General features: G+C 56.8%; 1 protein-coding gene across 7 annotated transcripts in view; it reads right to left on the reverse strand.

Annotated features, from left to right (window-relative positions):
* Positions 1-729: 729 nt before the first annotated feature.
* Positions 730-22,278, reverse strand: part of CRHR1 (corticotropin releasing hormone receptor 1) — a 76,339-nt gene continuing 54,790 nt past the window's right edge. Inside the window, exons 3-14 of one of the 7 annotated variants that reach the window (XM_011953909.1) lie at positions 19,869-19,988; positions 14,997-15,082; positions 7,618-7,724; positions 7,294-7,380; positions 6,742-6,862; positions 6,380-6,533; positions 6,007-6,067; positions 3,415-3,487; positions 3,089-3,174; positions 2,779-2,914; positions 2,580-2,621; positions 730-1,949 (exon numbers count right to left, since the gene is read on the reverse strand). In XM_011953909.1, coding sequence (XP_011809299.1) covers positions 1,809-1,949; positions 2,580-2,621; positions 2,779-2,914; positions 3,089-3,174; positions 3,415-3,487; positions 6,007-6,067; positions 6,380-6,533; positions 6,742-6,862; positions 7,294-7,380; positions 7,618-7,724; positions 14,997-15,082; positions 19,869-19,988 — 1,214 coding nt within the window. In that variant the 3' untranslated portion in view covers positions 730-1,808. The remainder of the gene's footprint in view (positions 1,950-2,579; positions 2,622-2,778; positions 2,915-3,088; positions 3,175-3,414; positions 3,488-6,006; positions 6,068-6,379; positions 6,534-6,741; positions 6,863-7,293; positions 7,381-7,617; positions 7,725-14,996; positions 15,083-19,868; positions 19,989-22,278) is intronic. The other 6 variants (XM_011953910.1, XM_011953911.1, XM_011953915.1 and 3 more) reach the window with 6 other exon arrangements.

The raw sequence follows: 22,278 nt of genomic DNA on the forward strand, positions 1-22,278 counted from the left end.
CGCAACAGTGTTGGAGTGTTGGTCCTGCCCCAGAGGCCACCCAGGGCTACAAGCTCCAGCTCAGAGTTGGGGGCACTGAAGCCAGCAGGCAGGGGAACCCAAGAGTGTGCTGCCCACATCAGAGCGGCACTGGCCAGGGCTGGGGCATACCTGTCTCTTGCTCACAGGCTACTGTGTTCCTCTCTAGCTTCCCCCTTTCCCCTGCCTTCCTTGCCTGGCTTCACTCCCTGCTGCCCTCTCTGTACTCCCCTTCCCTCGAGTTTGCACAAGAAACCTCAGGGTCTCAGGGATGGTCTCTTGTGGTGCCCAAGCGGAGACAGCTGCGTTTCTGGCCTGTCCGGTGGCCCTGTGCCCTAATTCTGCTTCCCATTCCTCAGCTCAGCTTCTGCCCAGGGCTGGGACACACTCCTGTCTCCTTTGTTCCTTCCCCTGACCCATGGTGTCCCTCCTCTGCATCCTTAACCGTGGTCCTCCTCTCCCTCTGACCTCCTCACAACAAGCTGTCCCTAACTAAGGGGGCCCTGGCCAGATCCACCTGTTCCTCGAAGCCCTCCCTTCTGCCCTCACCCCTCTCCTGGCCCTCGGGGGCTCTCCTGGCACCATCCTTGCCAGGGTGAGAGTGGGGTCAGGTTTCCCAGCAACACAGCAGCCCCTGAAAGCTGGGAAATGGCTCCCACTTCTGTGACACCCTCTCCATCCAGGCCCCTGTGGAGTCCAAGCCTTCACAAGTGCTGGTTGAAAAGATAAATATTATTATTTATACCAGCCACCCGCTTCACAGCCGATACCCTCATCTTCTAGGGCCCCCCAAAGCCCTGCTCGGGCTGTCCAGTCCCTCTGGACATGGGCAGGTCAGTGGGGGCTGTAGCCAGTCCACACCTAGAGTGTAAGCAGCATGTTGTCCCAAGAGCCACTTGGGCAGGAGCCTTCTCCTGGCTTGTTTAGCTAGTGGTCCTGCCCCAGAGGTCATCCGGGGCTACAAGCTCTGCCCCAGAGGCTGGGGCTGGGACACCCCTGGCTCTTGCTCACAGGCCACTCTGCCCCCTCCAGCCCCCTCTTCTCACAAAAGAGGAAAAGGGGCAGGAGGTGACTGGTGTGGGATGAGGGTACTGCCTGTGGTTAAGTGAGGGGAAGCTGGCCTGGCCTGCAGGGTAGTAAATGTTCAGGATGAAGGCAGCGAGGCAGGGCATTGCTGGTGGCAGTGCCACAGTGTCAATGAGGTTCTGGAGGCCTGGGGGGTGACCCTAGTGCTGTGGCCACACATCTGACGATGACACCTGACTTCTGTCTCCAGGGTTCCTGAGAGAGGGCCCTTGGTTCCCAGTGGTGTCGGAAGGCATCACCGAGGTCCAGAGGCATCATCGTGGTGAGTCAGAGGCTGTCACGAGTTGCCCATGATGCCCTGGGGCAGCAAACGGCCTCCCCACAGTTGCCGAGGGCAGCCCCAGGTCCCAGTGGGCTGGACTTCTTGTGCTCTGGGAGAAGACAGCCTTGGAGGGACGCGCGTGCTGCTGTGGGTGTGCAGCAGCCCATTTCCATTCATTCCCACGTCCCTTCTCCAGGGAGGATTGGGCAGGGAAGCCAGAGGCCCCGGGACTGGCCCAGTCCTGTAGATGACTTTCCACTCATGAGCTAGAGTCCTGCACAGCTGCAGGGGGAGAGTGGCCCCTTAGGCTGTCAGTGCCAGCTGCTCCTGGGGGAGTGGGCATGAGACCTAACAGGTCACCTCCACAGGCAGGGTGATCAGGGAGCCTGGCCATCATCCCCCCAGCCACAGCTCTTCGGGGGCTGCTCCATGACCTGCCAGCTCAGACTGCTGTGGACTGCTTGATGCTGTGAAAGCTGACACGGGTGGGGGAGGTGGGGATGGACATGGCGCGGGCCACTCGGGCACGGATCGAGTGCTTGTCCTGCCACCGGTGCCATCTCTTCCGGATGGCAGAGCGGACCTGCGGGCACAGGGAGGAGCACGACATCTGAGCCTGGGGCTCAGGACCCCCTCCCTCCCCTGGGTCGCCACGAGCAGCTGTGCAGGTAAGCGGCTGTGCAGGTCAGCTGACTACACAGAAGTCCTCAGGAGAGGATGGCACTCACAGCCTTAACATGGCTGCTTTGCATATTTGCCGGAACAGGTTTCTCAAGTGTCCTGGCGAAGGGGCACCCTTTTCTAACCTTGCCAGAACAGGTTTCTCAAATGTTCTGGGGAAGGGGCACCCTTTTCTAACCCACATGAAGACACCATATGGCCTTTGCCATCAAGGCTTCCTGCTCTCAACCCACACATATCCCCTGCCCAGGGCTCAGCCCTTCCTGGTTTTCACAGGCTCATCAAAGATACTGGAGCTCTGGCTTCCAGCCTGGTGCCAGCGGCCTCTGAGAGCAAAGGAGAGGGCTGTCACTGTCAGAGTGGACAGGTGGGAGGGGCCGGCCTGGGGCTCCCAGCAGCATCCCCCAGGGACCTAGGAGGAACAGGGAGGGAGAGAGCCAGCCCTGGGAGGGGAGGAGAAGGCTCTAGACTATTGCCAGCCCCAACAAGCCTTGCAGCCCTGAGCCCCGCCGCAGGGTCCCCAGGTCCTCACCTCACTGTTGAGGAAACAGTAGAACACAGACACAAAGAAGCCCTGGGGAGGAGAGAGGAAGCGTCAAAGGTCGGTCACAGGTGTCGCCCACCCAGCCTCTGGGCTGCCCCCTGCTTCTCTGTGGCCTCCTACCCTCCAGGCATCTGCTTGGGAGAATCCCCACCCAAGGAGGTGCCAGTGTGCCCCTCCAGGGCTGTACCTGGAAGGATTCCAGGAAGGAGTTGAAGTAGATGAAGACGACCCGGGAGACCTCATCCTCCCCGGGATTGACGAAGAACAGCATGTAGGTGATGCCCAGGAGGGGCAGCAGCACCAGAGTGGCTTTCACAGCCTTCCTGGGGTGGGGCGGGTGGGGAGGCTTGGAGTCACAGCCCACCCCAGGATGGGCTGCCCGCTGGCTCAGCAGAGGGCCAGGTCGGGGGAGGGAGTGGCAGGTCTCTGGCATGTGAGAGGCATGGGGAGCAGGGATTTCATCAGGGGGAAGCCTGGGGGAGGCGGTACCCGGTTACCTGTACTGAATGGTCTCAGACGTGGTGGATGCCCGGAGCTTGGTCATGAGGATGCGGACGATATTGAAAAGGAAGATGAAATTGATCTGCAATTTGAGCACACCAGCGGGCTGGAGTGTGCGAGAGGCTGGGGATCCAGGCTTCTCAGCTCTGGCCTCAGTGCTCCTGCTGTTCTCCCTCCTCCTCAGGAGCAGCTGCACATCCCTGGCCCATGCCCCCTCCTTGGGTGGCCCCCACCTCTAGGCAGAGGGGTCCTTTCGTCCACGGTTGGCACTGATTGTCCCTCCCCACTGGGCCCTGTCTCCTGCCCCTACCCACGTTCTTACCAGCAGGACCAGGATCATGGGGCCCTGGTAGATGTAGTCGGTGTACACCCCAGGCCTTTTGCCAAACCAGCACCTAGAAGGCCACAGAGGAAAGGGGAGGAGGGGTCATCTGCATCTGCCTCGGTGGCATGGGGAGGGACAGTGCTTGGCCAGGACAGGACTGGGGCTGGGAGCCAGGAGGTAGATGTCCCAATTCTAACCCTGGCAGAAGGTCAAGTCACTTGATCCCACTGCCAAGCCTCAGTTGTCCCATCTGCAGAATGGACAGCATCCTCTGTGATGAGATGCAAAGTTGGAAGCAAACATTGGGGCAGGAGGTAGACAGTGGGAAAGACTGAGTGGCTGGGAATGGGCATGGGCTCAATACGCAGGCTGCATCCTTGGCTCCTCCTCACGGTCCCCTGGCTGTGGCTGAGGCCCAGAATGTCCTCTGCGGGGCTGCTGGTGGGAGTGGCACCACACCTGTCACCCAGTGGGCACCCAGCAGTTTGCAATCTCAGCCTGAACCTGTCTAATCGCAGCCTGAACGACCTTGAGAGGAACATTTGCACAGGTTCTACCTGCTGCAGGGGGTAATTGCTTTGCATTTTCCTGAGTGTCCCTCCAGCAAGCTCCAGGGAGGCCTGGGGAGTGGGTGGGGACCAGACAAACTGGAAGCCCTTATGTCCTCGTGGGTATGAAGACCCCCAGTGGCTAGATCTCATAAGCCAGAAATTGAGATTTGTATATGAAACCTTTGGATTTTTTAAAGGTTGGCTACAAAATCAAGTTTTCAGAAAACACCATGCCAGCCACACACAGCTTCTGAGGGCTGGGTCCAGTCCTTGGGCCTCTGGTCTGCAAGTAGGTTCGTTTCTGCTTTCTCACACCCAGATCCTCTCTGTTGCAGTGTTGAATTCTCACCACCAGGTGGGGCTTCAGAGCCGCTCAGACACACTTTCTCCTTTAGCCCAAACAGTTTTTGTTTTGCTTTATTTTTTGAGGCTTGTGGAGTCTCGCTCTGTTGCCCAGGCTGGAGTGCAGTGTCACGATCTTGGCTCACTGCAAAATCTGCCTCCTGGGTTCAAGAGATTCTCAGCCTTCCCGAGTAGCTGGGACTACAGGTGCGCACCACCACACCCAGCTAATTTTTGTATTTTTTAAAGTAGATACGGGGTTTCACCATGTTGGCCAGCCTGGTCTCAAACTCCTGACCTCAAGTGATCCGCCCACCTCGGCCTCCCAAGGCCTCCCAAGGCCTCCCAAGGCCTCAGCTAGCCTGAGTCAGGAGGCAGTCAACCTCATAAACACGCAAGATAATCTTCCAGGCTCCTCCTTCAGCCCAGTGAAGCCATGCAGGCCTCCTCCCCTCCGTGGGGGGAGGAGAGGGCTTGTCACTGTGGTGGAGGCCACTTGGACGCCAGGTCAGTCAGTCAGATAGGTTCCTGGGAACACTTGTTTGGCAAAGAAGGTCCTGGGGCTCCCCTGCCATCCATGTCCACCTTTTCTGCCCCCCTCCTCAGTGGTTTTCAATCTTAGCTGCACATTAGAATCACCTGGGCAGTTTTCAAGCCTTCTGGGTGCCAGGCCACACCCCAGAGGGGTTACACCTGACTCTCTGGCGGTGAAGCCTGGGCATTGGTACTTTTCGAAGCATCTCAGGTGATTCTAATGTGAGCCAAGGCTGAGCACCACTGCAGCAGAAACCAAGTTTCCAGGCACGACTGGAAACATGTGAGTCCGTTTCGTAAGGAACCAAAGAACTTCAGAGCTGGAAGAAGCCTCTGGGATCATCTAGGTCCACTTCTATTAAATTCAAGGACTCTTCTATTAAGATGTCTGAATATTACTAGGACACATTTATACAGCATTTGCTCTATATGCCAGGTCCTATTCTAAATCCTTTTTTTTTCTTTTTGAGACGGAGTCTCGCTGTGTTGCCCAGGCTGGAGTGCAGTGGTGAGATCTCGGCTCACTGCAAGCTCCGCCTCCCGCGTTCATGCCATTCTCCCACCTCAGCCTCCGAGTAGCTGGGACTACAGGCGCCCGCCACCACGCCTGGCTAATTTTTTTTGTATTTTTAGTAGAGACGGGGTTTCACCATGTTAGCCAGGATGGTCTCAATCTCCTGACCTCGTGATCTGCCCGCCTTGGCCTCCCAAAGTGCTGGGATTATAGGCTTGAGCCACTGCGCCCGGCCTCTAAATGCTTAATATAGATGGACTGATATCACCCCACAACAGCCCGTTGAGGCAGTAGTATGTCCATTTTACAGATGAGGAAACTGAGGCACACTGCAGTAATCCGTCCAAGGTCACACAGCTATTTAATGATGGAGCCACGATTCTGAACCTGGGCAGTCTGGCTCCAGGCTGCTTCCTGTGTAAGCTCAAGGCAGATAAAGGAGGCTGGATCCTGCTTGTCCAGTCCCACCCAGGCAGAGCACAGGCAGGGACCCTCTGAATGAGTCCAACCCCCAGATCCCTCCCTTTATAGATGCAGAAGCCATGGTCCTGAGGGGAAAGCCAGCATGGCCCAAGGCCCTTGGGAGTGTCACCAAGCTAGGCTGGGAGCCTAAACCTTGGGGGCAGGAAGGGAAAGGAGGTGACTTACTTCTCATTGTCGTAGTACAGCTTTCCAATGGCCCAGGCCACAATGATGGGGAAGGGCACACCTGGGGGAGAGATGGGCTGTCACAGAGCCCTCAGCAGGGGCTAGGGGATGTGGCCCTGGAGGACCCCAGTGCAGCCCAGGCTCCAGGGTGTCTAGGGTTACTCAGGGTGGATCTCAAACTCACACACCTCCTTCAAGGTGCTCCTGCTGCCCCCCACCCCCAAGAGGAGCAGAGGGCTATGGCGCACACCCCACTGCCCCAACCCGACCTCCATCCCTCAGGACCCCCAGCCCTCTGGCCTGAGTCTGGGTGAGGAGAGGGCAGTGCGGCGGTCGCCACTGCCCAGGCCGGGGAGGTGGCTGCCCAGCTCACCCCAGCCGATGCAGATGAACATCCACTTGCGCAGCCGGTCGGTGGAGTAGGTGAGCACGATGGCTGTGTGCAGGTAGCAGCCCTCACCAAACATCCAGAAGAAGTTGGTCACATGGAAGTAGTTGTAGGCGGCGGTCACCAACCTGCACCAGCCCTGCCACCCCACCCCCAATCAAAGATGATGATGGGGGGCAGGGGCGGCACCAAACCCTGGCCCTGGGCCTCCCCCAGGCAGTACAGGGCACACCCTGGGATCCCACTCCTGTTCTGTGGGCGCCTCCTCTGCAGGGCAGGCCCACCTGGGCCCCTTCTCTGACGTGGGTTTGGCCTGACCTGCTCCCCGCTCCCCCGCCAGGACGCACCACGTTGCTCTGGTGGACCTCAGGGCTCATGGTTAGCTGGACCACGAACCACGTGGCATTGCGCAGGATGAAGGCGGAGATGAGGTTCCAGTGGATGATGTTTCGCAGGCACCGGATGCTTCTGGTGCAGCAGGGCAGGTGGATGATGGAAGCAACAGGAGAGAGAGGATAAGGGGCAGGCCACCCACATCACCCCAACCCAGATGTGTAGATGAGGAAACTGAGGCACAGGGTGGGGCTGATGGGCCAAGTCACACAGGGAAGTGACAGCTAAGGCTCTCCTAATGCCCCATGGAGCCATTCTTGCCTGCAACCCACCCAGAAAAAAGCCCCAGGCTCTCCCTGACACTCCATGGACCAGGGCAGCTGGCTTCCTGGGGATGCCCGCTTGCCCTGGGGGTGCCTTCCACTCCCTGCCATTCCAGGATGGACAGTCACGGGGGTCAGCCCCGCTCCCAGCCTCCAGCCCTGATGCTCGGCTCCTGATCCCAACCATCCCCATCCCTGGCTCTGCCACCTGCATCCTTGGCGGTAGTGCTGGGGCCCAGGTACCTTCGAACCTGAAATGGGGCACCACTCCATGGAGCCCCCACCTCCAGGGCTCCATCTGCCTGGTCACCCCAATGGGTGCAGCCCGGCCTGGGTGTGGGTGACATAAGACAAGCTTTGTCCCTCCCCACCATTCCAGCAGCTACTGGGGAGGGGGCAGAGCGGCTCTGCCAGAGGTTCCCAGAGACCTGAGACTCGGAGAAGCCAGCCCCTGCCACCCTCTCCCAGCAACCCCCACCCCGACCTGGAGCTGCTCCTCTCACTTCTCCACCCTGCTCCTGCTCTAGGGCCCAGGGACAGGAGGAGGCAGTGCTGGGGTCTTCTCACCTGAGCCGCAGAAAGAGGACAAAGGCCACCAGGAGGGCCACCAGGGAGATACAGTGGCCCAGGTAGTTGATGATGACTGCGACATGGTAGTGCACCTTGCTTTTTTTCTGGAGCAGGAGAGAGGGGCAGAGGTGAGCCTTCTGCACAGCCATGCCCTTGTGCCTGCTGGATGGGGGCGGCTCTATGAGGACATCGCCTGGGGGTGGCTGGGACGGAGCAGGTCATGAGCTCAAGCGCCACTCCCCCTTCCTGAGTACCTGCTGTGGGTCAGGCCTCGCCGCAGAGCAATGCGTCCAGTTTGAGGCTCTGTCTGTCCCTGAATCCCATGCTCTGTTCACTGCTCTGTGTTGTGTCTGAGTCTCCACATCACATGGGATACCCCACTCCACACGGATGCCCCCTCTGCACGCACAAGCGTGTGTGGCCGGCTCGCAGGTGTGCCCTCACAGTCGCATCTGCCCATGCTGCCACCCGGTCGGAACACCAGGTGGACCTCTCAGCTGCAGAGACACCAACCTCCCGGGATTTATCTTCTCCCCCCATTTCTGAACTGAGTCACCACCTTCTCGGCCGTCCTTGAATCCCTCCTGCTGCAACACCGCCTGCTCCTGTGAGCGAGGAGGGGCCGGGCAGCTGCTGGGCTCTGGCATCCACGGAATCAGCCGAAACCACAGAAAAGTCTCCTGAGGCTCCATAACTCACTTTCCAGGGCCTTCCCCATCCCTGGCCCAAGGGGATCTGTGCAAAGTGAGCAGGATCCTCTCCCAGGACTGGAACACATTCCCCGGGTTTATTTCTTAATGAATTTAATATACTGATGGAGGTCACTGCCCTCCTCTTTACAGCAATCTTAAGTTCCAAGAGTGATGAAGCCTTCCCATTTGCAGAGGATTTTCGTATCTGTTATCGTCTTAAACCATTAGGGCAACTCCATAGGGGGAGCTGGAAGGGCTCCTGGGCTTTATTTTGTAGGAAAACAGCACAGAGGTTATGTTGACGCACTGGAGGTCGCGCAACTTCAAAACCACCTCTTGCCTGCACGTGCAGATTGGCAAGGTACAAAGGCTGCAAACAGGTCCCCAGCCCAGCCCATAATAGGGGACTGGCCGGTCCCCATGCCCAGCTCTCTGCAGACTCCTGCCCCAGAGCAAAGCCCCCATCCACACTTTTATAGGTCCCAAGAAGCAGAGCCTAGAAACCAAGAGATTGACACGCAGTCGAACTCTAAAGCAGTGTGTGAGTGAAGGAAGGAAAGACAGGTGTTGAAAGCAGGTGGCTTTGGGAAAGGAGCGGTCCCTGGCAGCACCTCCCTCCCTCCCTGTTTCCAGGCTATGGGGTGGGGCTGAATGATCATGAGGCACAGAAACGGGTGACATGCAAGCGCCGAGAAGTGATGAGCTCACAACAGCCCTCATCATCCTCTCAGAGCCACCAAGGAGCTACTCCGCAGGCCTTCCCGTTGGAATTATAGAACCCACACGAAACCAGAGGTCAAGTCCAGCCCTATCCACCAGGCATCCCAGGAGGAGCCAAGACCCTATGCCCAGTTCCACCCGGTCACCAAGGCCCTTCTGAAGGGGCATCCTCATCAGGAACCTCTTAGGTCCAGAGGCTCCTACAGAAGCTCTGTTCTCAGAGCTGGTTTCCAGGCAGAGGCTTTCTGGAACATGGCAGGAAATTACATTAACAACTCCAGCCTCCAAAGGACTGGGATCCAGGGAGGTGTAAACGAAGGCAGAAGAGAGACAGAGGGGAGTGAGGAGAGGGGACCCATCACCCGTGCAAGTGGGGGGGTCTCTAAGCGCCTGGCGGCAGATGCCCCAATCCGGAGGCTTCGGAAGATATGCACGCATCACAGGCTGTCTGGAGCTGGTATTTAATATCCTTTTATTAAATTTTCCACAAATCCATGCTGAGAAGCCCCTGGGTAATGACAGCATGTGTGGAGCCGAGCATGGCATGACACCCCGGCCTTGTTCACAGGCCCAGGCTGGGCGGGAGGGGCGCAGTGTGCAGGCCGACCATTCACTGCCACCTGCCAGGCCCCACCTCACTCCTGAGTCAGGCCGCACCAGGCCCTTGGGGTTGGAGTGGGGAGGAGTCATCTATTAAGCACCTGCTGTATGCTAAGCATTGTGCCAGGAGCTCTGCAGATGCCACTGCTTTCCTTTCCCACAGCTGCCCTTGGAGACTGCTCCTCTCATCCCAGTTCTTCCCGTAGAAGAGACTGAATAATTGGCCATGCCATGCAGCCGGCATCTGGAACCTGGGTCTGCCTGGCTTTGAAATCCCTCTTTTCCTGGTTTCCCAGGGACATTTCTTTATTTGGGTGGGGGAGGGATGGAGTCTCACTCCGTCGCCCAGTCTGGAGTTGTGCAGTGGCAGGATCATGGCTCACTGCAGCCTCTGCTTCCTGGGTTCAAGTGATTCTCCTGCCTCAGCCTCCTGAGTAGCTGGGATCACAGGCATGCACCACCATGCCCAGCTAATATTTTGTATTTTTTGGTAGAGATGAGGTTTTGCCATGTTGCCCAGGCTGGTCTCGAACTCCTGAGCTCAGGCAATCCACCTGCCTTGGCATCCCAAACTGCTGGGATTACAGGCGTAAGCCACTGCCCCCAGCCCCCTGGGAGATTTCTTGGGGGACAAGCAGGAATCGAAAGCAAAGGCACTCTCTGGGGTGGTCTCGCTCCATTTTGGGCCCAGGAGCCTCGGGAGACCTCCTGCTGGGAGGATAGCACCCACGAGGGCTTTTCTCCAACAGCCTGAGAGGGAGAATCAGGCGAAACCATTCCCAGAGGACAAAGTCTCAGTGTGACTCCCTGAGCAGTTGGGCCTGGGCCAGGTTCAAGCCCTCTCTCTTATTGGTCACATCAGCATGATGCAACCTGAGAAACAGCTTGAGAAGACAGCTGGAGAGACAGCCTGAGGGATGGCTGCTGATACCCTGAGACAAATACATCGTGCATCACCCAGACAGAAGCCAGTGACACTGTGATATTTCCAATAACAACCAGAGTTCTGGACAGCATTATTTAGAGAGACAGCAAGGCCTTAAAAGGCACCTAGAAACACCCTGAGAGGTGGCCAGTGACACCTGGAGAGGAGAGTCAGCAGCACCCCCAGGGACAGCCAGTCACACACCGACCGACAGCCACGGTAACAGCAAAGCAGCTGGGATGTCCAAAGGACAAATGGGCACAGCTACCCCCGGGGCCCTGACCAGCACTCCCTCTCCGTCCAGTCTGGAGACGTAAGACCAGCAGGCACCTAAGGAGGGTGGCACAGCATGGTACTTGGCAGAGGCCACTCCGCCGTACCCTCAGTGACCTGAATTGAATAAGCAATTCGTGCGCGGCTGACTCTGACTGGACTCTCTGCAGGACACCACCTCGTCCCAGGTGCTGCAGTGCCAGACCCGTCCTGATGCCTCTCTGGGATGGTGGCAATGAGACCTCCCTTCCAAGCTCCCCCCGGTGCCCACTCCATTCTGGCACCTCCTCTCCACTGAAGTTTCCAGAGCCACTCCTCTTACCCCACAGCGGGCACTCACTCCAGTCCCTCGATCCGCAAAGGGCAGCCCCTGGCCCAGCAACAGCACACAGAGGAGCTCGCAGAGACCTTGAGGAAAGTGGAATGTGTGTCCTGCGCTAGGCCCACGGAATCGGAGCTTCGTTTTGGGAAAAAGCACCTTTACAGTTCAGAAGCCCTGGTCCAACCACCGCCCACCTCTCCCCAGATGGTGAGCAGTGAACCTCGGCCCACAAACCCAGACCCCCTGATTCCGTTTCATGTCCCACCACGGTGTGTCCCACCACGGTGTGCCCTCCCAGACTGCGCCTGAGGCCCAGGCTCCTGTGCTCAGCAGAGTGTGGGGAAGGGGAATAGAGTGTGTGCAAGTGTCGGGTGGGTGGGGGAAGGTCGGACAGTGGGGAAGGCAATGAACAGTAGTGGAGGGAGGTGGTGGGGAGAGGAGAGGGTGCTGATATGGGGAGCAGGTGTAGGGGTTCTGCTGAGGGCTCAGTGCCATCCCTGGGCCAGCCATGCATGCAACAGGCTCCCCAGTTGCGGGTCTGTTCCCTGGTGGTGCTGGCTGCAGGCAGATCTCCTGGGGTGCCTGGCCTTGGGGTGCCCTCGCAAGTCCCATTTCACAGGCGGACTTCTGCAAATCCATTATCTGCAATACCCCAGGGCGCTGGAGCTTAATTAGGGCTTAGCCCAGACCCAGAGCTGAGAAACCTACCACTCAATTAATTGGATACTTTCCTCTGCAGTTCTGGGAGGGGTCTGGCGAGGCTGGGGGCTGGCAGAAGGGAATGGCATTTTCACTAATTAAATGAATCGATTACCCAGAGTGCGAGGCACCAGGCCAGCAGGGGCTGCAGAGGAAAGAGGCGGCACAGCCAGGCATGGATGGGCTGGGGGGTGGGGCACGTCACTCCCCCAGGTGTACATTACAACCTCCCCTGACCTCACAGGGGAGATGAGAGACAGGGGGCGGCAGGTGAATGGAACATCTCCCATAGGCCAAGACAGGCCAACACCACTCTTCCATCCCCAGAAGGCGGAGATCTGAATTCCTGGCCACCAGTTTTGGGAACTTGGTGGGGTTAAGTTGCCTCCTCTAGGTCATGCAGCAGGTTCCCATTGAAACCCAAACCCTAAGGTCTGTGCTATTCCCACTGCAATGCAAAGAGCGGGCTGACGAGACTGGGCTCCTGATCCTCTTCCTTGTCCTAACCCTGCTGGTGGAGAGAGGGAGAGACCCCTGTCCTGGCAGGGGTGGGCGTTGCAGGGCGGGCTGAGGGTGGCTAACCTACTGCCCTTGAGCCTTTGAAGGGTGCTGGGGAAAACGGGGGCTGCCGAGTGTCCCCATCAGCCAACTGAAAGGAAGGGGCTTACATTAGAGCAGGAGAGACAGGTGAACCACGAAGACCCCGCCCTCACCCTCAGGAGGGTTGAGTGCAGGGCGTGAGGCTGGGACAGACAGTGCGGCCTGTAGCCTGACCTCGTGGCTTAGCTGTACCTCCTCAACACCATCCCTCTCTGGCATGGTGTGTGGTCCTGAGTCGCTGACAGCACTGACCCGCTCTTTTGAGCACCAGCCCTGTTTCCTTTCCTCCCTCCTTCTACTGTGTGCCAGGCTACGGATTCCCCACATCCCTGAACGGTCTTGCCCACTCCCACTCCCCCAGCCAAGGCCATCTCCTCCGGCCCAACTAAGTCCCCTAACCTGGAACCCCACCTCCTTCCCTCAGTCCAGGAAGAGCCCTCCTCCCAATCCCAGGACTTCCCAGGTGGGCTCTCCGTGTGGGGGCTTGGCAAGCTGGGGGTGAAGGAAAGTGATTCTTTCTCCTTTAACTTTGTTTCACGCAGATACCTGGCAGTGGGCAAAGCAGAGCCTGAGCTCCGAAGCCCTGGGTTCCAGGCTCTGACTTACTCTGGCCATGTGATCTTGTGTGAATCAGTCCCCAGTTCTGGGTCCCAGTCTGCCCATCTGCAATGTGAATGGGTTGCACTAGATTAGAGTTTCTCACTTTTGCCCCATCAGAAGGCTCCCCTGGGGCACTCATGAAAGACAGATTCCCAGGTCCTCCTTGGACGGTCTGATTTCTTAGGTGTTGGGTGTGGCCCTGGGACCTGTATTTGGACAGGTGCTCTGGGCGATTCCACATACTTTTTTTTTGAGACAGAGTCTTGCTCTGTCACCCAGGCTGGAGTGCTGTGGCACCATCTCAGCTCACTGTAACCTCCGCCTCCCTGGTTCAAGTGATTCTCCTGCCTCAGCCTCCTAAGTAGCTGCGATTACAGGGATGCACCACCATGCTCAGCTAATTTTTGTATTTTTGCAGAGATGAGGTTTCACCATGTTGGCCAGGATGGTCTCGATCTCCTGACCTTGTGATCTGCCTGCCTCAGCCTCCCAGAGGGCTGGGATTACAGGCATGAGCCACTGCAGCTGGCCACGTTTTTGTTTTGTTTTGTTTTTAATGGAGTTTCCCTCTTTTTGCCCAGGCTGGAGGGCAATGGCATGATCTCGGCTCACTGCAACCTCTGCCTCCTGGGCTCAAGCAATTCTCCTGCCTCAGCCTCCTTAGTACATGGGATTACAGGTGTGCACCACCACACCCGGCTAATTTTGTATTTTTAGTAGAGATGGGGTTTTACCATGTTGGACAGGCTGGTCTCAAACTCCTGACCCCAGGTGATCTGCCTCTGGACGATTCTTATAACCAGGCGGGTCTGGGAACCTCAAGATGGGAGGGAGAGTCTCCAAGGTCTCTTCCAGCTCTGATCTTTAGGCGATGGGATTCTTGGGACTGCCTAGGTCAGTCCGTCTCTTCCACAGTCAGAAGCCCTGGCCCTTGGACAGCCTGGAGTGTCCCCCCTTCTGCTCTCTAACCCCCGCCTTCCTCAGCACTGAGGGAGAAAGCGTCGGGTGGCAAAGGAGACCGAGGGCAACAGCAGTTCCAGGATAGATATATTTGTACCTCTGCCAAATATCACCCTTCAAAGATTATTCATTGCAGCACCATTTGTAATAACTGAAGACTGAGAATAAAGACTGGTTTAAATAAATTATGGTTCATTTTGTGATATTATGCAAATGCAAAGAGAATGAAGATGCTCTTTATGTACTGATATGGAACCATCTCTAAGATAGATGATTATATGAAAAAAGCAAGGTGTAGACAGTGTGTGTAATATGCAACATTCAGGTAAAAACAAGAATACGTATATATAATTACTCATGTATGCAGAGAATGTCTCTGGAAGGACACTTACGAAATTGGCAAAATGGTTGCCTCTGGGAGGGAATCCAGTGGCTGGCGACGGGGTGGGAGGGGACATTGTATTCCTATTTGTACCTTCTGAGTTCTGTGTAAGCAACATCTGCTCAAAAACATTTAACATTTTAAAAGGCTTTCCAAGGGCTTTTTCAAACTGCACTGCTACCTCCACCCCATCCCTGGTTCCCATACAGCCCCGTGGCTGGAACTGGATGTATCTCTCAGACGTGTGTGGTGGAAAAGGGTGGGACTCCTGTGACCAAGTCTGGTCTCCCTTTGCACCCCCAGGACAGTCCCATGCCCAGTGCAAGCGGCTGCCCGATGAGCACAGGGAGAAGGAAGGAAGGAACAAGGACCCATCTCATCATCATCAGAGCTTGCCCAGTGCCCCATTGGTCCAGCCCGCCCTCGAGGGTGCCTGCTCATGGGCCATTTCCAAGTCAACAGCTCCAGTTCCCCAGTCAGCTTTGCTAGGGCAGGACCTTGACATTAGCCTCTGGCTCCCTGACTCCAAGAAGCAGGCACACAACTCTGCTGGGGACCCTGGACCCCCCTTCATATGGGCAGCCTCGTTCGGCTCAGCCTCACCTCCTCATTGAGGATCTCCTGGCACTCGGAGTAATTCACGCGGGCGGCCCAGCTGCCATTGGCCAGGCACTCCCGGTAGCCATTGTCTGGAAAAGGAAGAGAGAGGCAGTGATGGCAGGGCAGCCCCGACCCCTGTCTGACCATCCTGGCCCAGATGGATGCATAGATGGATCTGTAGATGGCCAGCACAGGCACCTGCTGGCTGGGGGCTGTGGAGTAAAGCTGGGGAGAAGGGCTTCCTTACCACCCCCATCTTCCTGCCTCTTTCTGCCCACTGGCCTCCCGCAGGGGTTGGTGGCTCTCCCGATGCCCACCTGTGGACCTGGCTCTGCCCACTCAAGCTGGCACAATCATGCCCACAGGACTGGCCCGTGGACAGGCTTGGCCAGCTCCCTGGGCTGTTTCCTTTGAAGTCCTTATGTGGTGGCAGATGATGGGGAGGTGCTCTTCTGAGAAATCTCCTGTTCAGGGGTCTTGTAAGACAGCAAAAAATGGTGAGACCTCATGAGTCAATTTTCACGAGGCTGGGCATGACACGGTGGAAGGGTATGCGGTGACAGCTCACGTGGCAGGTGGCATGACAGGGCTTCTTGTGGTAGAGCCATCTCACAGAGGCTGCCGTGGGAGGTCCTCCCTGGCCGTGCTGCACATGGGGGCTCAGAGTTCACGGGGCAGATCTTGGGGAAGGTCCCGAGGGGGGCACTTCTCCATAGCGGTCCTGTGTTGGAAGGTTCTGGTGGGTGGGTGGGGGGAACATCCATGATGGAAGTCTCTTGGACAGAAAATGACAGGTGACAGGCGTGTGTGGGGAGATGTCATCACTCAGGTCTGCCACAGCTGCTCCTAGCCTGGCCCATGTCACTCAAGGAAGAAGGCAGCAGAGTGGCCCAGGGACATATGGAGGTTCATGCAGTCACCGGCCTGGATTGTGGCCCAGAACCTGTCACCTTCTAAGGAGATGGGGAGGGGCCCTGTGAGCCGAATTGATGCCTGACTTTAGGGCCCTGGGATAGGCAGAGCTGCCCAACGTGTTCCCCTCACCCTCCTTCCTGCCTACCAGGCTCGAGCTCCAGAGTCCTGAAACCCAGCTGGGAAGGGACAGCATGAGTTCTAAATTCCATCTCATCTTCTCCGCTGGCAGAGGTCGCCCCACCCCACCCCATACCCAGCTCTGGCCTCACTAGCTCTAAACATGCTTCGTTGAGTTAATTCTGGCTCTGACTCCAGGCAGAACTGCCTGGCAGAGAAATGAAGCCCTGAGCATCTCCCCTGGAGTCTCCCTCACTGTAGGCCTTCCTGTGGCTCCCACTGGCCCTCGGGGCTGGAAGAGGGCTGGGAAAGCTGCTGGAGTCCCAGTCCTTGAGTCTGGAACCCTGTGAGGGTCTAGAGGCTGGGGCCCTGGGCCCAGCCCAGCTGCTGCTGTGCTGCGTGAGTGACCTCTGGGGACCCCTTCTCATTTATAAAAGGAGGGGCTGGACCAGCTGATCCCCAAGGGACCATCCAGCCTGGGAGCTGCCTCTGCTGGCAGCATCAGGACAAGAGGGTGATGACAGGGAGCCTGTCCTGGCCTCCAGGGCTGAAAGGTAGCTGTGGCCTCTTCTCTCTCGCTCTCCTCCCGTCCATTCCCCTCCTAGGTCCCTCTGCTGAGGAGCTGCTCAGCTACAGCTGGCCAGTGGGAGATCTGGCTAAATGGATTTTTAAGGCTCTTCCATGTCAGTGGACCGCAGTCTCGGGGAGCCTCAGGCCCTTGGGCAGAGTTGGTGAAGAGGCTGCTGATCCTCTCCTAATTGTTAAATGAGGGATGAGTTACCGGAGGGCTGAGGCTCACCCAGCAGGTTTTCACGGAGGTCTGAGGGGAGGGAGAGGCGAGGAACCAGGGCAACCCAGTGTCTCTGCCATGGCTGGGAAGTCCCGGGACCAGAGGCTGCTCTGAAATACCTTCAAGGAAAGGGGCTTGGGGACAGAGATCTGGTTGGAAGGGGCCCGGGGGTGGCGGGATGGGGGTGGTGGTTCTTGAGTTAAGAGGCAGCATGGAGTAGTGCTACGAGTGTGGCCCCTGGACCCAGACAGTCTAGGGTCAAATCCTGGCACTACCTCCCACTAGCTGTGTGACCTTCGGCAAATCCCGAAACCTGTCAGTTTCCTCCTCTGTAAGTTAGAGCCTCTGAATAGCGGCTCCTACTTCAAGAGTTGAGTATTTTTAGTTAACATGCACAAGGTGCTTGGAACTGTACCTGGCATGTGATGTTGGCTGTTATTTTTATTATTATTGTCTTGGAGCTATATTTATATAACCGTACACGAGACTCAGAGCGTGTCGCTTGTCCCCATCAAAGGGTACTGGTGGATATTGTGGGAGAAGCCCCCTTTGCTCAACACCCTTGCCCCCCCCTTGGTATGTGAGGGAGAGCCAGGAGTCCCGCCAGAGGCTGCGTCACCCAGAGAAAGCAGGCTTTGACAGGGAGAAAGGAGGTGATCCGAAAGAAAGCAGGCCCAACAAGCAGGGAGCCGTTGCCAGGGAGGATGCGACCTCCTTGTCTTTAATTGCTGAGCTGAGCAGTCCTCCCAAAGAATCACGGGAAAATGGATATTTTTGGAAATGCTTCCCATCCCTTTGAAGATCGGATGCAGCAGGAGGGAGGGCATTAGGGAGAAGGCCTAGACGTCCTGGCAGCAACTCATCAGTAAATGGATTAATTAGTGCTTAATGATGAGGTGCAGCTCTGGATACCCACTTGCGACTGATTGCATGGGCATGCTCCACCTCATCTGGCACTGGAGGCACCTGGAAAGGGGTCTTCCAGCCCTGCCCTGACAGGTTGATCCCAGGTCGAGGGGCCATCACCCCAGCTCCTTTCCTGGGATCACAGAGGGAAGCGCAGGGGAGCCTAGAGAGCACCACACCCAATCCTCCTACCCATTCTGCAGGTGGAGAAACTGAGGCCCAGAGAAGGTCTGTGCCAAGGGCTCCTTAACCAGCTGCAGATGCAGCTGGAATGAGAACCTAGGACTCCTGGCTGCCACTTCGGGCAGGGCCAGCAAGTGAAGTGTGTGCCCAGGCACTGAGGGCTGGAAACGTTTATTTGGAGCGTGTCAAGTAACCCTTTGCAACGGGGGTAGAGGAAACTCACGGTGGGTGGCCAGGGCTGGCTGCAAAAGGCAACAGGGCCATGACTACAGAGAGCCTGGCAGGCCCCACCCAGGAGCACGGGCCTGGCCACGGAGGCCACAGAAGAGTGGATTCCAAGTGAAGGAGCGACCGACTCAGATCTGAAACCTGAGGCTGGGCAGTAGCGCTGGGGAGTGGGGGCAGGTAGGGCCAGACACAAGAATCACTCTGGAAGTGGACATGACAGGATCTGGTGCCTCCTCCCAGAAGCCCCTCTGATGTGCAGATGCTGCCTCCTTCCTAGGGGCTCCAGAAGGACTAAGCCCCCAGCATCGTGAGAGTTCTCGTCCCTGGGCTGTGACCCTGCCTGCAGGCTCTGAGACCTCTGATAGATTATTAGCTTCTCTGTGCCTCAATTTCCTTATTATCAAATGGGCCTGACTACATTGGGGGCTGGCCAACTGTGCACCCCTTGGACTGACCTGGCCAAGGGGCCCTTCTTCCTTTCTGCACTTCCTCCCCTTGGTCCCCAAGCCCCTCCAGTGTGTCTTCTCCCTCTCCCAGGTCCCTCCCATGGCCAGGACATGGTACAGACACACGAGGCTGCTGGATCTGGCTGCCCCAGCCTCCTGCCCTGCCCTGGCCTCCCAGGTCATTCCCTGGGGAGTCACTCTCTGGCTGGGTCTTCCCACTCCTCTGCTGTAGCCCCCAACTTTAAACCCCCAAATCCATCTGGTAGAGGAAAGAGGGGCAGAAGAAGGAATTCGGGAGGTTTTTGAGCTGGGACACATCTTAGAAGCCAAGCCATCCAGCCCTCTCCATCCTCAGGGGAGGGGCTGAGGGCCAGACAAGGGGCAACAATGTGCTGGGAGGTCACACAGTGAGTCTTGGAGTAAACCACATGGTGTCTGGGCTCACCCCTGTGCCCTCTTGGGGCTCTGAGTTCAAGACCACCAGGACCCAAGGGTGCACACAGGAGGCCCCAGTTGCAGGGATCAGGCCCCCAGCCTCCCCTCAGGTAGGTTAGGGCCCGTGGCCCACAGCTGTTGCTGTTTTGATAAGCAGGGACCTGGGTCATTGACAGGGGAGAGCAAATTAATTCTGAGAGTGGCAGGCGGAATAGCAGGGAGCTGCAAAGCCCAGCCATGGGGGTTCTGGGCCTCTGGAGAGCCAGGTGTTTACATGAGGATCAAGTATCCGATGGACCCTGGGTCAGTCCTGTCCTGTCCCCACTCCACCTATGAATCCAGGATGCAAGTTGAGCCCCTGCCTGTGCATCTAAAACTCTGGGTCCCCCCCGTCCTGGCTGGAGGGCTGGGGTAGGCCTCAGAACCTCTCGACTCAGGGTTCTTATCCATACAGCTGGGGCTCTAACGATTCCTGCCCTGCTTCACGGTATTACAGCAGGCTCAAACAGACTAACCTGAAGTTTAATGGCAGAAGGAAGTGCCAGACAGACGTGGATGCAAATTCCAGCTTCACCCCTTACCAGCTGCCAATGGGGCAAGTTCCCTAACCTCCCTGAGCCTCAGGGGCCTTAGTTATAGGAGGCGTGATAGTGTCTTGTGAGGGTATTGTGAGAATCACCAGTAATGAGCACAGGGTACTCGGGAGAATACAGCGCTGACCTTTGGAAAACAGGGGCGATCCCCATAAGAGGTATTACTGTTATTGGCATCATCATTCTTACTTCCCCCACCTCCAAGCTCTCCCCATCCTGTCCCACCTCCCAGCAGATGGTCCACCCTCCACGTCTTCCTTACTTGTGGTGTTGTAGCGGACACCATAGAAAAAGGCAGGGCAGGGCCGAACAACTAGCTGCCCTGCGGGGCTGCGGGGCCAGCAGGTGCCAATGAGGTCCACGGATGCGTTGCACTGCAGTCCTGGGGGCAGAGATGACTGGTAAGGCACAGCAAGATATCCGGCCAAGGCCCCAAGCAGGCAGAGGACATTCCAGAGTTCTGCCCCCCTCCCCACTGGTTCCCACTCACACCAACTGGGGACAGGATGACAACAATGACCAGTGCAGAAATGAGCTCATCCTATGCAAAGAAGACACAAGGGGAAGAAATCTGAATTTGATGCTATGGTACTAGGGAGCTAGCATGGGTTCCAGAGCAGAGGAGGAACAGAAATGACTGGAGGTGGTGTTAAAAGCTAAGGTCCTGGCATTTAGAAGAAGCTTGGGCATGCTTCTGGTCCCCTGCTCTGTACCCTGAGGACACTTCCTTGGCCCCTCACATGGTGATAGCCTGGAGCTCTGAGACATCACAGGAACACCCTGGAACAGAGCCATCCAACCACTGATCCAGCCCCTCACATGTCTCTGCAATCAAACCACATCTACCCTGGCCCTGCAGGGAAGAACCAGCTAAATAAAGTTGGCCCTTCTTCCGGCTGGCCTGTTTCTCCTTCCAGCGGGCCTGTTCCTTCTTCTGGCTGGCCTGTTAACCACCCTTACTGACCATACATTGTGTGTACTTTGTTCTGTGCAGGGCCCTAGGACAGGATTGATGGAGAAGTGAGCTATGGAGAGGAAAGGGAGAGAGACACCATCTGGGGGAGTGGAAAGGGCACTGAACTGGGAGTCTGGGCCCACGGCTTCAGAATGGGCTGTGCCACTAATTTGCTGTGTGACCATAGGCAAGTCACTTGCCCTCTCTGGGCCCTAGTGTGTTGTCTTCATCTATAATAAAATAAAGTGGTTGAACCAGATCAGAAATTCTTTATCTCAGCCCACTGGAAACTTCAACAGTTCGCAGAGACCCTGAATGTAATGAAAATAATGGTGTATACATGCATTTTAATGGGGAAAGCGGCCCATGGCTTTCATTAGATTCTCAAAGGGGTCTGTGACTCAAAGAGATATAAACACCCGAACTAGAAAGAGGATGTCAAAGGCCCCTTCCAAATATTTGCTTTTTGGAGGGGAGAGAGAGAGAGAGAGGATGTTGGGGCAGAGTTGAGGCCCCAGTGACACTTCAGGAGGGGAGGGCAGGTATGGCCTCCAAAGGGTGGGGGCTGGCACAGTCCTGGCACCTCCCTGAGGCTGCCCCTTCTTTCCCTGCCTTTTAGTGCCTCCCTCTGAGTGAGGCTGGCACACCAGTCCTCTTGAGCCCTAGTGTCTCCAGGTTAATAACCTAGAATTGGCACAAGCGTGGACGGACAAGCCAGGGAGGGCCAGGAACCATGAACCAGTGCGGGTGGGGGCAGCCTCTTCAGGCTTGGGCCGAGGCCTTAGCAGCTGCCAAGCCCTGGCTGTGGCCTGCCTGCCATCTCCTCCCCAAATTAGCTTGTCCCCAATCTCTCAGGAAACAGCGCTGGGTTAAATTGGCTTCCTTTCCCTGTTGGACTCAGGGCAGTGCCGAGCAGCACTTGTACCAAATGCTGGTTTTTCTTTCTAATCAAAGCTATTCATAGGGCATTTGTGCAAATCAGGACTCAAGGGGCAGAGGTCTTCAGGCCAAGTGGCTTAATTGAAAGAGAAAGAAATCTGGATTGGGGCTTAATGGACACGAGGTGACTGCGGGCCAGGCGGCTGGAGTGGGCCAAGCCCAGGTGCTGTGGCACAGCGGAGTCTCTGTGAATGCCATCACGGAGTGGCGGTGGAAGCAGGGGAGTGATGAAGCAGGGCCATCCGAGGCAAGGGCGTGCCAGGCTGGGATTTTAACCTGTCCTAGATCCTGCTGACAGTGTTGAGCCCGGGGACAGGGACTTGGGGAGAGAGCTGGGAGCATGTGGTCGTGGGGAGGGGAGGATCGTATAGGGGCCACGCCCTGCTATTTCAAAGCTCTTCTTCATCTATTTCATTTGATCTTCATACATCCAGCAATGTCATAATTTCCTTTTCACAGAGGAAGAAATTGAGGCCCAGGGAAGTTAGGTGACTTTTCCAAGGTCACGGGTCAATGCGTGAAAGAACCAAGACTCATAGGCAGGCATTTTGGACTCTAAATCTAGTGCTCTTTCCATTATGCCACATTGTGAGTCAGTCACGTGGGTGAGGGACAGTTAAGGGGGCAGCAGGAAGGGAGCAGCGTTTGTTGAGGGCTGACTGTGCGCCAGGCACATGTCAGCTGCATGACATATGCCATCTCATTTAGTGGCACCATTGTACCTTCCTCAGTGGCTTGCTCATTCACTCCTCACTCATTCATACACACTATCTAGTGA

Source organism: Colobus angolensis, unplaced genomic scaffold (assembly GCF_000951035.1).
Source record: "Colobus angolensis palliatus isolate OR3802 unplaced genomic scaffold, Cang.pa_1.0 Scaffold377, whole genome shotgun sequence".
NCBI classification, from domain to species: domain Eukaryota; kingdom Metazoa; phylum Chordata; class Mammalia; order Primates; family Cercopithecidae; genus Colobus; species Colobus angolensis.